Raw genomic sequence first — 15,432 nt, forward strand, 5'->3', positions numbered from 1 at the left:
TTGCAATATATAGATCGTTTTTTCTGTGATTAGAAATCGGTCGCGGGTGTCTGATTAAATACAAATTGTATTTTATTTATTTTACCTTTATTTTACTAGGCAAGTCAGTTAAGAACTCGTCCAACGCTCTAACCACTAGGCTACCCTGCCGCCCCATGGTTATTGTTTTGGGGTGATGAACAAAAGACTCCAGTCTGCACTTAAACTACGAAAGCCAGGTAAAGGTTGTAGAAATCTTTTTTTTTTTAAATGCATCTCAATATAGAGCTATTTAGCAGATTTGGTTGATTTTGTGGTCTCAAACCAGTTAGCATACAAACGTTTATCATTCATGGGTCAAATTAGTATTGACAATATAACATATGGGAAAGTTGTTACCTTGTCATATACATTGTTCCATCAATATAGCGTTACAAATACTTCTCCAGGTGGCTTTTTTTAGTTCGAATATTGGGTTGCGACCGAGACAACGGGTACCAATTTGGTTCCGGAGGCAAAACCAGTTGAGAAGCACTGGTATACAATACAGAGGACGTACAGTACTGACAACAGTACTATACATACTGAAGTAGTGAGAAACTGAAGAGAAGCCGTTCAACCAAACAGTACTGGGAAGATGGAACTGAGAAGTGTACTCTTGATTTTACATCAAATCATGCTGACGTACATTTCCACTAAGTTGAATTATGACAAGAACACAATCTATGGACATGACTATATAATTTGTTGTTAGGTATGGAAAAATGCCAATAAAATATTCATGACAACAAACCCAGGTGCAGAAAATGTACCAGTTTAATTTTCGGTTCACACATCCATTCAATAAAGCAAAAGCCATTTATAAGAAACATTGAACCAACGTTCCAAACCATTAAAAAGTATTGTCAGTTAAAGCAAATCCAACTACTATTCAAATATCTCAATATTCAACACAGCTTGCATACAACACACAATAATAATAACATGTATTGTGCTGAAGACATTGTGTTGTTCAATACTGATAGAAGTTTGACGGAAATCTTTTTTGGAATTAAACCTTTGAAACATCCTCAGTATATGGCTGTATGGTGCACATTTAGCTTGACATTTGACAGGTCCACGTACAGTATTCATCCATTGCATATATACATTGCATCCATCACACACAAAAAGTATGGCTCACACTTGTCAAAGTGCATTATGGATCACCAGACAATATAGAAAATAAACAATTAACATGAATGTCAAACTCCATGGAGGTTAATGACCTGTTTTTTTTCTTAAATGTTTGTTAGTAGCATTGTATGTAATCACGATGAGTAATGTTACAGAGATAGAGATGCATTGAGTAAGGATTTTATTGAAGCTTGGATGACAAACAAATATTCACTGTGTGGATTTTAAAACTCTATAATAGCCCTTCGTCTCATTTCACATTAACACTGTTGATCCTAATAATTTACTGTATAATTAAATACACTTAATTCATAATTCTCTGAGGTTGGTGACTATTGCTGACTTCGTGACAAGAAAAGGCACAAGACTGGCTACTTCAGTCTAGCATAAAAGCCCATTAACGGTCGTAGGGTTGTGGGTTTCTCTAATAAGGAAAATATGAACAGGACACATTTGTAAAAGCTTGGTCATTGTTTAGTAGCCCGAGTGCCAGTCTGTGCCATCATGCCAACTCCCTGCCACTCATTGTCAAGTGAAATGTTTGGCTTGACAATGACCTCATGCGAGTTGGCAGGAGCACAAACCGATCTGGGACCAGGCTAATTGTTTGCATGCTGCTCAACATGACATAGGCCAATTAGGCTGCGTTAACACAAGCAGACCAAATCTAATCTTTTTCCACTAATTGGTCTTTTGACCAATCAGCTCTTTTGCCAATAATTGAGCAAAACATCAGAATTGGGCTGCCTGTGTAAACAGCCATAGTCTAAAATGGTTTCATCTCTGCATTTCCCTATCATAAAAAAAGCTTCAATTCCACATGCGTCTGGACAGACAGGATCGAGACAGCAGCACAACAAGTTAACGCAGATTTTCTTCCAAGTCATAAAAATAAATCAATAACAAGCGATTGTCTGACCTTTACCAAACAACCGTTTCTCCAATTCCATAGAACACATATTTCCAGAACAAAAGCCACTCACAATTCTGACATTTTGTAGATAACTTTCCAATATCATTCTCCTGTTAATAATTAGATGAATATTATTTTTCCACTGAACCAAGTTAAAAAGATAGACACCAGTGTATACATGCTGAATGAGTTTCGAGAATACTCCTATAATGCCCCTTTGGTCAATGTTCATTAGCATGAAACAATGCTGCACACACACAAAAACTACTCAAAAAAGGGCAACACAAGTTACACAGGGGTCAACACCAGTCTGAAATTGACATATTTAATCAATCATCAAACCAAGATATGGAGTGTAGATTTCATCTTGGAGTGCCTCCAAACAAAATCAGTGACAAATATATTTGCACATTCGGATGTAAGTAAGAGTATAGGAGTGAGCGACAAGGCCTTATTCTACAGAATGGTACTTTGTGTGTACTGAAATGATGACTGCTGTGAGTACATTTTTAGGGATTTATTTTTCACCCTACCAGAAGTGACTGTCTTGAAGTGTGACCGCAGCCCAATTCTCAGCCCATCTTCTCAAAGTGTGCACTCGCTCACACCCCTTCATAGAATGGACAGGTGTGGGAACTCCCTCTAGTCTAGTCAACGCTTACACCAACGGTGAGGGAACGAGTACACTTCAGGTAGGAGGATAGAGAATGGGACCACAGTCAGACGGAGGCGTCACTCGTCCTTAAGAGGATAAAAGAGAACAACTAGGAGAAAAGGCTCACCAGAATCACCGCTATCCTACTATCAGAGTAGAGTTCTCAAAAAAATGAAGGAATTGTTTTTGCCACTGCGTGTCACTTCAAAAATAACCATGACTTAATTTGTATTGAAAGCTGCTTCTTTGAGCAATGGACTTCTGTTAGATACAAAAGTAACACACCTGATACATGAAAAATAAAGAAAACTAAACGACATACTGTATCCTCATCCTCCTGCCACACGGGCTCAAACATTTGGTTGATTGATTTATTTCTTATGGCACCGTCACTTCCTTGCCAACGAAGCACAACGTCCACCAACTTACCGAAACCACTTCAAATGAAAGCCATCACCTCCCCCCGATGCTTCCCCTCGCTAAATTCCAAACCTCCCTACAGGCACTCCTGTAGATCTGATAGGTTTGAACAATCTTCCCCTTGCCTTCTGATAGACTAGGTGGAATTTGCGCCATATTGCTTACACCCATCCAATCATCCCGATCTACAGAGATGGATAGGGATTGGGTAGCATGGTCTCAGAGGTCAGTTTGTGCCGTCTTGCCAACATTGAACCACCACAGGGGTTAGGAAGACAGCGCAAAGTGATCTGGGACCCGGTTCGACATCAATTCGGAATTCAGCTTCTGTTGACAACGAACCACCAATGAAGCTCCTTTCATTTGCCCGCTCCCTCATAGGAACCAACCGGAGTGCTTGTTCAAGTGCTGCTTGCCAAGCTTTGTAAGGCTGAAAGGTATATCCACAATTTGTGCTTCAACAAAAATTACAGTATAGCCAACTCATTTTTCAAAGTAAAAGGTACATGTTCTATATGTTTCAGTAAGTTGGAGGGAATGACTATGTAAATACACAAGTATTAACATCCAGTCTTTTAAATTATGTAAACATATACATCTTTTTTTTTAGGTCAGTACATTGATCCTCTTTCGATAGAAATGTTACTGAAGCATCGTTCGGATGTTTTTTGGAGTGGACTCGTCATTCAGGTGTTTTGTGGTGAATCTGAAAGAGAGAGCAGACTAATGTGAAGCAGGCAATGGGACTGAAACACCACGATGGCAGCTGTTTTCAGACTATTCTATCAAAATATGCCATGTTAATTAAGGTAGTCTAAAAAAGACACAGGAGTCACATGGACTGTTCGCTGCATTGCAGAGAAAATGCTAAATCTAAATCCTTTGGTGTTCAGAAACTTTAGTAAGGTTGGACATTACCCCTCTCCCCCTCAGAGAAGTACTAAACTGAGGCGAGGAGAGACTTACTTGAGGGCGTTCAGGAGACCTTCAACGTTATCTGCTGGTTGTTCTTTCAGGACCTTTATGCATCCCTTCATCTGATGAGAAACAAAAAAACTACATTTAAACCTTGAAAAACATGTTTAAAGCATTCAAAGAAAAAAACTCACCCACATTTCCCATTGACGCGATTTAGACGAAAGAGCGAAATTACACATGCTAACATTAGGTAAGATTGGGCCTTCAGGGTATTATATTATGTTCATTGATCTGGCCAAGGCTTTCGACTCTGTCAATCACCACATCCTCATCGGCAGACTCGACAGCCTTGGTTTCTCAAATGATTGCCTCGCCTGGTTCACCAACTACTTATCTGATAAGAGTTCAATGTGTCTGCTGTCCGGACCTCTGGCAGTCTCTATGGGGGTGCCACAGGGTTCAATTCTTGGACTGACTCTCTTCTCTGTATACATCAATGAGGTCGCTCTTGCTGCTGGTGAGTCTCTGATCCACCTCTACGCAGACGACACCATTCTGTATACTTCTGGCCCTTCTTTGGACACTGTTAACAACCCTCCAGGCAAGCTTCAATGCCATACAACTCTCCTTCCGTGGCCTCCAATTGCTCTTAAATACAAGTAAAACTAAATACATGCTCTTCAACCGATCGCTACCCGCACCTACCCGCCTGTCCAGAGCCGTCCAGAGTAGTGATGTTGATTTAGAATACGTGGACAACTACAAATACTTAGGTGTCTGGTTAGACTGTAAACTTTCCTTCCAGACCCATATCAAATATCTCCAATCCAAAGTTAAATCTAGAATTGGCTTCCTATTTTGCAACAAAGCATCCTTCACTCATGCTGCCAAACATACCCTTGTAAAACTGACCATCCTACCAATCCTCAACTTTGGCGATGTCATTTACAAAATAGCCTCCAATACCCTACTCAACAAATTGGATGCAGTCGATCACAGTGCAATAAGTTGTGTCACCAAAGCCCCATATACTACCTACCATTGCGACCTGTACGCTCTCGTTGGCTGGCCCTCGCTTCATACTCGTCGCCAAACCCACTGGCTCCATGTCATCTACAAGACCCTGCTAGGTAAAGTTCCCCCTTAGCTCGCTGGTCACCATAGCATCTCCCACCTGTAGCACACGCTCCAGCAGGTATATCTCTCTAGTCACCCCCAAAACCAATTCTTTCTTTGGCCGCCTCTCCTTCCAGTTCTCTGCTGCATGTGTAACTCTGTCGTTGTATGTGTCGAACTGCTTTGCTTTATCTTGGCCAGGTCGCAATTGTAAATGAGAACTTGTTCTCAACTTGCCTACCTGGTTAAATAAAGGTGAAATAAATAAATAAAATAGAATCAGTATATATTAGAGGTGGTGCTGACGTCGATCTTGGAGGACTTGTTGAAGGCTCCGTTGGGATGGACGTGGTCGTACAGGATGATGACTCCAACCATCACTCTCATACAGAACAGGAGCGTGTCCTCACTGTTGAACCTGCTCGTGTAGTCTCTGGAGAGAGAAAGACATCGACACACACTATTCAATTAAAAGTACACGTTGAACCGTGTTTATAGTGGCATCGATAAACATACTGTCGCTCTGGATATATTTTCCCTGGAATGTCACGCTGCTAGAATGTCAAGTCAACTCACGGTGTCTCCAGCATGACTTTACAGACGCTGGCCATGGTGCTGAGAACGTCAGTGGTGTTTTCCAGGGGTAATGTCTTATTCTTGGGGGGGGGGGTAGGAATAGAACAAGGTTACTATTAACAACATAACACCAACTTGCCTCAAAACAGACCGAACAGTGCTGCTATCAAATTAAAACACAAACCTGGCCATCAAATCGTATCACTAGCAGCAAACAAAGGAGAAAAGGACTAGTCTCTTACCTCGGTTACGAAGTTTGTCGTAGCTGTGCTCAAGGTCTTCAGCATGGGCGTCGCCTCGGCATAGAACAGTGACATTCTGTTGGCCATCTCATTGTTGACCTCACTCTCGATATCCAACTAGAGACAAGATAGGCGTAAAACAGACAGTCAGGCTCAACGTCTGATCCTTCTTTAGCGTCAAGGCAGAGGAGACTGGATGGCAACGACAAAGGAGTTCAGAGACTGCGAACCAGCCCCCAGCCCCCCCCCCCAAAAAAAAATACAGATGAGCTATTCTGTCACATTGGATCTAAAATAGACATGACTTGGGACGCAGAACTCAGGTAACTTCCCCAAAATTGCCAAGTTTTTCAGAAATCCTGGTTGCAGGATTGGGGAAGTTACAGGATTTTTGCAACCCTAGATATGACAACACTTTCTCTGACTCACATTCATGTTGTTTATCCTGTTTCGACTGATTGTCCTCCTGTAATAACTGAAGTCATTCTGAATGGCAGGAATTCTCATCTGGAAGACAGAACAATCATTCAGTACCAACATAGACAATACAGGAACTCTTTTACCGGAGGGAATAAAACGGGTACAAAACTTCGCACTTTCACAGAAATGATGTGTGTTTAATTTAAAAAAGTGTGGTTTGATGATGTAGCGTTCCAATAGCAGCCAGTCCGACCTTGAGTTCGTCGAAGCGCAGGGTGAAGTGGAGGATCTCAGCAAACTGTTTGGCCAGAGCCTGCTCCTTCTCCAGGTGCTGGGTTGGGGTGTAGGGGGGACACGTCAGGGACTCCAGCAGGCCCTGGAGAGCCTTCTCTACAGGAGCAGAAACACACAGATATTACGTTACAAACATGAGTGAGGTTTTAAACACGCCAGGCTCTCCAGCAGGCTGCACATGGCCCCCTCGACACACAACCAGGAGAACGAGGCTAGGTTGTCAAAATACTTTCAAATGTGAAAAAGACTACACTTAAAAAAATTACATGCTCCCGAACTTTGGTGAATTCTACATATTTTCTAGCTTATGTGTATACTTTTTTGTGGAATTACGGTTTTACCTCAATTAGCCACGAAATCCCTAGGTTGAAAGCAACTGTTTTTCTAGAAGCTGTGCCATTCACTAAAATGCTTCCTCGCATGGGCCGGCCCCCTAGCAATTCAAGTTTAACCAATGAGCTTCAGCCCCTCGCCATACGAGTGACAGCTAGCAAGAGGCACATCATGGAGCCACAGCAAAGCAAGAGAGCAACGACGTGTCAGCACTTGCGTGATGCAGTACGTCGGGACACACACACACACACTTTTAGCGCTACTTTGAGAACTACTTGGCTAAAAAGTACACAAAAGTAGCAGAGAATCCCCTTTAAGATAACAGTGCAGCACCGTCACCAAATTGGATTGATTGGCTTTTGATAGAAGCACTGAGATTCCAAATGTCATCCCCCTCTGCACTTCTTCGTGGAGGAATTGAATGTTGCACTGACCTAGTCTCAGGGAGAAGCCGTAGAACTGTTGCACTGACCTAGTCTCAGGGAGAAGCCGTAGAACTGTTGCACTGACCTAGTCTCAGGGAGAAGCCGTAGAACTGTTGCACTGACCTAGTCTCAGGGAGAAGCCGTAGAACTGTTGCACTGACCTAGTCTCAGGGAGAAGCCGTAGAACTTTTTGAGCCGTATGACTAAGGGGCAGACTGAGTTCCAGGCTCTCTCCTGTAGGAGCATGTCGTTGGGGTTCTGAATGGCCTGGGGACACACATACAGACACAATGGTTAAATATACATCTATATGGGATATATAAAAAATAAAATAACAGGTCCGGGAATTGGAAGTCATTGAGATCATTAACAGAACGATAAATGTATAGGTTTGTCACACACACACATACGAGAGAGCGAGAATTATCCAGTAGATATACATACATCTCGTATCTCCTGTCCTGCTCCCTTGTAGGCCTGTAGGCCAGAGAGGATGCTCTCAGAGTCCTGGAGCACAGTGTTCACCTGGTTCCATACCTCCCTCTCACAGTCTGTAGGCTGCGCATCTGCCACACAACAACAGTTAGCCTGACTAGCTAACGGGCAGCACAGACAAAACACTGCATGAAACTTCATACACATTCTGACACTTTGGTTTCTAATGATCATGTGACGAGGCAAACGGTACGTTTACAGGAATTGGGGACGCTCCAATGTGTATGACTGTCGGTTTTTCGAAAACAAATCACGTACGTATAGGCCACTTTCCTCGCATCGTAATACAACTTCTAAACAATTAATAGAATTCAATCAATTTAGTCAGGGAATTATATAAAAAAATAAAAAACATTCAGCAAGCCCGACAGACATCAAACTCTAGAATCAAAGCTAGACTAAATCTAAAGCATGACGAGACAAAGCAAGGCCACTCTGTGGTGAAACAGGTGAGCGGCAAGGTCTCTTACAGTATTAAAGCAGCATGGCCTGCTCCTCCCTGCCAAGCTACAGCACGTGGAAGAGTTACAGCTCTGCCCTTTAGATGGTTAGCTTTTCAAAAGCATACCCATGGCATTTTCCTATACGCTGCAGCTAACAGTCAGTAGCCTAAAATATATTCAGACAAAGGCTAAATATAGAACATTAGTTACAATACTGACTGTGGGGAGTATTTGCGTTATAAAAAATAAAAAAACAATCCCCTCCTTCCCTTCATCTATGGTCGATAAAAATAAATGAGTGATGTTGCCATGACAACAAGGGATGAATAAGGGTTAGCACTAAGGAATATGCTTGGCGTGAGTGTGTCGTCCCGTCCCCCCCATGGGTGACTAAGCTAAAAACATCTGGGCCTAGTCTAAGATCTCTACTAGCGGGACAAGCAGGAGGTCGGGACGTATTAAACATCCAATATGAGAACATCTTTCTAGAATGCATCATTCGCTGGCATGAGACATTATGAGGAAGATGACATGGTGCGGCTTTTAAACAGATATCGCGTGGTTAGATGATAGACAATAGGCAAGCCATGGGCTGTTCTAGGAGCAGAGGGACTATGAAGCATGCAGGTAGGTTAGTAAAAAAAAAAAAGGGTCAGAGACAATTCCGGTTCATTTCAGCCAATGGAAGAAAAATAAATTACAAAAATAATTCTAATTGGAAACGAATTGAAATTGTCCCAAAACCCCGGTTAGTAAAGCTCTACAGAAGTGAAGATGTAGAGAAGGTAGAAGAACCCAGGCCAGGCAAAAGCTGTGCTCACTTTCAAAGTCAAGGAAAAAGTTTGGCCCCTGCTCGAGCTCAGTGCAAGTGAGCACTTTTAACAGATTCCCCATTTGGTTTCTGAAAGAGAGGAAAGCGAGAGAAGAAAGGGAGGTGGGCGGCGTGTTAGAGAGATGGAGACAAGTACAGACGTCGCCACAGCTTTCGGTCCAGGAGTGACCCATAGATACAAACCACCTGCTTACTGACGGACTATGGGGAAGAGTTATGGTTACAGCATCCTGTCAAACTCCTGCACACTCCTTCAGACTTACTTTCAAAGTCCAGGAAAAAATGTGGATAGTTCTCTATTTCCCTTGTTAGGACTTTTAGAAGATTACCCATTCCAGCAAACCTGATCAAAAATGAAAAGAATGATAAAAAAAAGGTAAAAATCCTTTTAGATGCATTTTGAATATACTTACAATTCAATGTGTCAAATTATTCAAGAGAACATTCACTGTGGTAAAAACATTCAGTGATTAAAGATTTAAACATTTATTTCTAATCCCCTTTGAACACATTTCACAGTACTATGTAGTACAACAGAGGTTGTTTCAACTCATTTCTGTCCTTTATATAGACTGATAACCACAGCGACAACATTGTGTAAAGTGAAAGTCACTAAATCTCAGAGGCCTGACTGGTAAGTGGTTCTCTCACACAGACACTCAAGAGTGAAAACAATATTTTAGAGGCCGCTGTCAAACATTCCAGTCTATTAGCATTCTCTCACCAGTGTGTGTGTTACAGTTATGTGGGGTGTCTTCCACGCCAGCGATTCGGAATCGCAACCCACATTTTACAATGGGTCGCAAGTGTGGGCAATCTTCTCATTTTCTTTAAATATAGACTCCAGTCTGAATTTAAACAACTTACCAGGTAGAAAGTGTGTAGAAACGATATTGAACTAACATTTGAATCATTTAATCTCTGAAATGTTTTTCTTCAATCACAATCATTTAAATATAGGAGCTATTATTAGAAGTGCTATTTTGGCGTTGGAAGCCTCAAAACGAGAGTTTATGAACATTCAAGAATATGGGCAAAATGTTGACAATGAGGTAGACATGTTTTTCCATTATATAATTGCTACATTTACTATCAATATAGCACAACAAAAAATTGTTATCCAGATTGTATTTTGCCAATTCTTTATCGCAACGAGAATATTGGGTCTCGACTGTGACAGCCTGGTTCAACCAGAGGCAAAACCAGTCGAGAACCACTACTCCACATCAAGATATATTGATGTGATTTAGTTGTGGGTTAGGCGTTTACGAACTCCATGTACTAGGCCTGTGTAATGGAATAACAGTGGCTCCTCTATGTCTCACAGTGTGTGGGGTGTGTGTGTATTGAGGAGGCCTGACGATACTTAAACCAGATCTTCAGGTCAGGCATTTAGAAGATGAAGTCCTCGCTATTCCTCGTGATTTGGTGGGTCCCCCGCGGTACGGCTGAGCTAACGTAGGCTAATGCGATTACCATGAGGTTGTAAGTAACAAGAACATTTCTCAGGACATAGACATATCTGATTTTGGCAGAAAGCTTAAACTCTTCTTAATCTAAACTGCACTGTCCAATTTACAGTAGATAGTGAAATAATACCATGCTATTGTTTGAGGAGAGTGCAGCGTTATGAACTTGAAAATGTATTAATAAACCATTTAAGCACATTTGGGCAGTCTTGATACAACATTTTGAACAGAAATTCAATGGCTCATTGGATCAGTCTAAAACTTTGCACATACACTGCTGCCATCTAGTGGCCAAAATCTAAATTGCACCTGGGCTGGAATCATACATTATGGCCTCGTTCTCAAAGATGGTACAAAATGTTCTCCTTGCTTTGTATTATCTTTTACCAGATCTAATGTGTTATATTCTCCTACTTTAATTTAACATTTCCACAAACGTCAAGTTTTTCCTTTCAAAGGAATCGAGAATATGCATATCCTTGCTCCAGGACCTGAGCTACAGGCAGTTAGATTTGAGTTTGTCATTTAAGGTGAATATTACAATTAAAAAAAATATATAAAAAAAGGGTAGATCCTTTTATTAAGAGCTCAGTCTTGTTAAATCAATAGGAAAGGGGTGTATGTCTTAAACACCAGTTGAGACACTCTTTAAACCATTTCATTGGGGACGACAACAGGTGGTAATCATTTCCAGAGGATAGGCGACTTTAAGCAATGCTTTCCGGGTGGTCACTATAACATAATTACACACCAGGCTAGGTACATCAGAGGCTCGTGAGCATGATTACCATTAAGAGAAGTTGATCTAATGCAGTGGTTCCCAACAGGGTGTTCCAGGTCCCCTGGGGGTAATGCAGTCACAGCTGGACCAAACAGAAGGGGGAGGGAGTGAATGATCAGGCCCGTTGGCTGTTTGGTTGCACGCTTTGCGGTTCGATTGGTCCATAAGCTAAGGGTGTTAGTAGAACTGATAGGATGGTCTACGTCCTATTTAGTAGGCCATATCCAGGTGTTCAGTTGTAGAGAACTCACACACAGTACAGTGATATATTAAATGTAACTATTCGGTTCGCGACACAAAGACCCACTGTTACAGTGTGCTCTGCACATGATCATCACACTGTACGTCTCCCACATTGCATCTCTTTTACTGGAAAGCGCTTCAAAGTGATCGGCTAACACTTAACAAGAATGCATTATGTAAGTCGACAAGTCAAATCAACCCCTTTCGGAATCTTCAGCCACTCGCATACTCCTGAGAATGGAATCCAGTTCATTCCACTTCATTTGAGGGGTGCATCACCTTTGCATCACTTTTGCCCACTAGGGGCTGCTGTTGGCTCATGTTGCTTATTCCCAGCGCTTCATTGAATGTCCTAGATCAGTCGACTACGGGTTTGTTTTTCGTTTCATAACTTCTGCATATAGCAGATCTAGATAGAGCTGTATGGTTTTCAGGCTTTTGCTCCAGCCCAGCACTAACACCACCAATTCAGCTAACTGTGGTCTCTAGAATAGAGACCAACAATTCAGTTGAATCAGGGTGATAGTATAAAAGCCTCAATTGTCAAAGTTCCAGACCGTGTCCCAAAGGGCACTGTATTCCCTACACTTTGCGGCACTATTTTTGATCAGAGCTTCAAGGTCCCTAGTCAAAAGCAGTGCACTACACAGGACATTGGGTGCCATTTGGGAAGCGGCCCAATGTAGCTGTGTGGAGAAGAGAGGAGAATGTGGAACACAATACTGTTTCTTTTTTTTTGCCTTGGCCAGGCTGGATGATTCTGTTGATCAGGCTCAAATGGACTCTGTAGATTCACTACAGTTTCCCATCTTAGTCTCTCAGAGAAATGGGAAGAAGAAAACAAATCAACAAGTCCAGGCCCAGGGCCAGTCTAAACAAGCACAAGCTAATATTCAGAAAGGGAGATAGTTAGGCTGGGCATCACCATAGTAACAACATCGTGCTGACTGGCTGCATTAGTCTCCTTACTGTGCCCTGGAACTTACTGGAAAGTAGGCCTAAGTTCAGCTCAATGTCAGGAACACCAACCACAAACAAACATGTTCCCATTCAAAGAACTCCTAGCAATAAGAGACCTTAGCGGTGTGAGGTAGTAGACTTCCTGCTATTAGACAAGGCCTTTCCAGCGTAACCCTCCGATGCCTCACTGACAGAATGGTAAATACGGAGGGGAATTCAGACATGCTCGGTTCCACTGTCAACTATTGAGCTGCATGTTTTAACCTGAAAAGCAACACTCGAGTGACTTAAAATGTTCCCCTCTTTCCGGTCTTGGATTGGCTCAACCTGGAAACACGATACCTCACTAAAGTCTGAAGACATCTTCTGCCAGTCTTAAAAAGGGGCAATCCACAGTTGGATGTAGCAACTGTAGATTTCCCCTTACAACCCATGTTTTAAAGGGAAGTCTTTTAGGAGGTCAGAAAGCAACACTGCTTTAACAGTCTAAATGTCAAGTCGAAAATGGTTGTTTTTCCCATTTTCTCTGCTGGGCGAGTTGTCCTCAGTAGGGCTGGTTTAACACGCACCATAACACTGTCCTGATTTCACTTTTACAAATAGAAACACAAGTGAACGTTATTGCCGCTGGTCGTCATGCTTTGTGCTTCATAATTAAAACTCTGTGCAATTAAAGTCGAAATGGGTGGAATGCTAAACGGCTTTCCTCGCTGCGTTTATATTGAAACAACCTCTGTTGGGGAAAATAGAGTGCCTAGAAAAAAGAAAAAAACCTACCACAACTTCTGCTCTGGATTGAAACCAGGATATCACTTTGGTGAACATATTTCAAACGGCAGTAAATTTATAACTAAACCCTCAAGGGTGGTTGTCCAGACCAAGATCTAGTCCTACTCCTGGGTTGTATTCAGTACGGAATGGGAGAAAACTATTTGCAACAGAAACTTGTCCAATAAGAACATACATTTTGGTTTAGCTTTCCTGATGAAAAGAAAAACTTTTGCCAACGGTGTGCTCTGCTGAACATGACCCAAGTCTTATAACATTCCACTTCAAGTGGGTTTTCATGCAGGAGTACACCATCTGGGTCTGTGCAACCAATAGACAAACATCATTGGTGCAACACCCTCAAACATGTTTCAGTGTACATTACCAAATAACTGTGAGAACATGGCCGCAGACGCAGAGAAAGTTGTGTATATTACATAACAAAGAAGCTCATCTTAGATGAAGTACCAAGTAATCATGAAAACCATAGGAACATTGTTACAGGGTTGTATCGCGTCACTGAATGAGTCGTGTGGTGGTGAGGTCAGGGCCCGTATAATGCGTTTCAGTGTTGGAGTGCTGATCCAGGATTAGTTTTGCCTTTTAGATCAGAATGAATAAGACAATAAGGAAAGGGGGGGCATGATCCTAGATCAGCAATCCTACTCTGACACGCCTTATGAACACAGGCCCAGGGGTCAGGTGTAGCTAAACTGTGATTGAGATCGGTTACCTGTACCTTATCTGGCGGAGGATTTGGCTTCCCTTCTAGAGCATCCACTTATTCTTAGTTTCTGAAAAAAAAACACACAAAAAACAGCTTCTATCAATATCTCATTTTCGTGCACAATAGTGCATTGAACATCTAAAAGCAAGCACTGTCAATGAGTGTCAGATCAACAGCGAAGTGGAGACGTCTTGTTACGCATTGACTAGGTACGTGTGTGTGTGTGTGTGTGTGTGTGTGTGTGTGTGTGTGTGTGTGTGTGTGTACGCCCAAACAAACAGGTTTTCGTTAATCAACCTCTCCTTCTCCTGGGTGAAACAGGACTAAATTACTCAAGTGAAAGCGGCGTTCTAAAATAACGACGGCAGGCGGACGAAGGCACGATGATTAAAACGCATCTCAGCTGCCCCAGGTTAACATCCTCCAAGCCCACTGAAGACCCGGACCGAGTCTGCATGGAAGGAGCGCACACACACACCAACTACAGTGACTGCCACAGACGACATGGGAGATGCCATAGCTTGGCCCCGTTGTAATGAGTCAAGATATGTAGGGCAAAACTACGTCACATTCTGCATTTGTCCCACATACTGTATGGCTTAGTGGGCCTGTCAGAACTCCATCACTGTTGGTTCCCTATCAGATCCCCCACATCTAATATTGAGGAAATGGAATAGAAATTAGGCTGCAGGGCAGCGCAGATTAAATCTTTGCATCTGCACTGTTCAAGTAGATGTAGTTCTGTAAAATGTTCTGTAAAACTTAAAAGTAGTCCTTGTATGGTTTGTTTATCTTTACAATCATTCGTTTTTGTTTGGCATACTTTTAAAGTGAAAACAAAAATAATCAGTCTCAGCATCATTCTGTTACCGTGTAATGGTAATGGCATTAAATACACATGTGCAAGAGTAGGTAAATGTGAAAGTACAACATGCTAACAAATCATTAAACACCCATATAGGCCAACCTAAGTATCGGTCAAAAAACCTGAAAAGAAGCGTCACTCAAGCACCCATTTTCTCCCAGCACTGTGTGCCAACATGTAGGCAGGGAGAGGAAAAGCAACAGGAGAAGCCTGAATACCGTACACAACCCAGCCAAGGTGTAGAGAGCGAAAGAGAGCTGGGTAACACGTGCTGAGCTGGTTTCACTGAGACGAGAGAAAGCACCAATCCCCATTTCTTGATTTGTCAACACACAGATGACAAGTGTCTGTTAGCAGCAGCCGCACAAAGGGACTAAAGTAC

The 15,432-nt window shown here is 42.2% G+C and overlaps 1 protein-coding gene across 14 annotated transcripts in view; it reads right to left on the minus strand.

Annotated features, from left to right (window-relative positions):
* Positions 1–772: 772 nt before the first annotated feature.
* The window catches only part of LOC135505765 (CYFIP-related Rac1 interactor A), a 29,421-nt gene continuing 14,761 nt past the window's right edge, over positions 773–15,432 (minus strand). For 6 of the 14 annotated variants that reach the window (XM_064924874.1, XM_064924875.1, XM_064924876.1 and 3 more), the window contains 11 exons: positions 14,198–14,252; positions 9,227–9,306; positions 7,912–8,033; positions 7,629–7,734; positions 6,669–6,805; positions 6,425–6,502; positions 5,996–6,112; positions 5,754–5,833; positions 5,484–5,610; positions 4,110–4,180; positions 773–3,849 (listed from right to left, as the gene is read on the minus strand). In XM_064924874.1, coding sequence (XP_064780946.1) covers positions 3,786–3,849; positions 4,110–4,180; positions 5,484–5,610; positions 5,754–5,833; positions 5,996–6,112; positions 6,425–6,502; positions 6,669–6,805; positions 7,629–7,734; positions 7,912–8,033; positions 9,227–9,299 — 975 coding nt within the window. In that variant the 5' untranslated portion in view covers positions 9,300–9,306; positions 14,198–14,252 and the 3' untranslated portion in view covers positions 773–3,785. Of the gene's footprint in view, positions 3,850–4,109; positions 4,181–5,483; positions 5,611–5,753; positions 5,834–5,995; positions 6,113–6,424; positions 6,503–6,668; positions 6,806–7,476; positions 7,501–7,628; positions 7,735–7,911; positions 8,034–9,226; positions 9,307–9,500; positions 9,581–14,191; positions 14,253–15,432 lie in introns of those variants that run through there. The other 8 variants (XM_064924880.1, XM_064924883.1, XM_064924886.1 and 5 more) reach the window with 3 other exon arrangements.

The sequence above is a fragment of the Oncorhynchus masou genome, chromosome 19 (genome assembly GCF_036934945.1).
Source record: "Oncorhynchus masou masou isolate Uvic2021 chromosome 19, UVic_Omas_1.1, whole genome shotgun sequence".
NCBI classification, from domain to species: domain Eukaryota; kingdom Metazoa; phylum Chordata; class Actinopteri; order Salmoniformes; family Salmonidae; genus Oncorhynchus; species Oncorhynchus masou.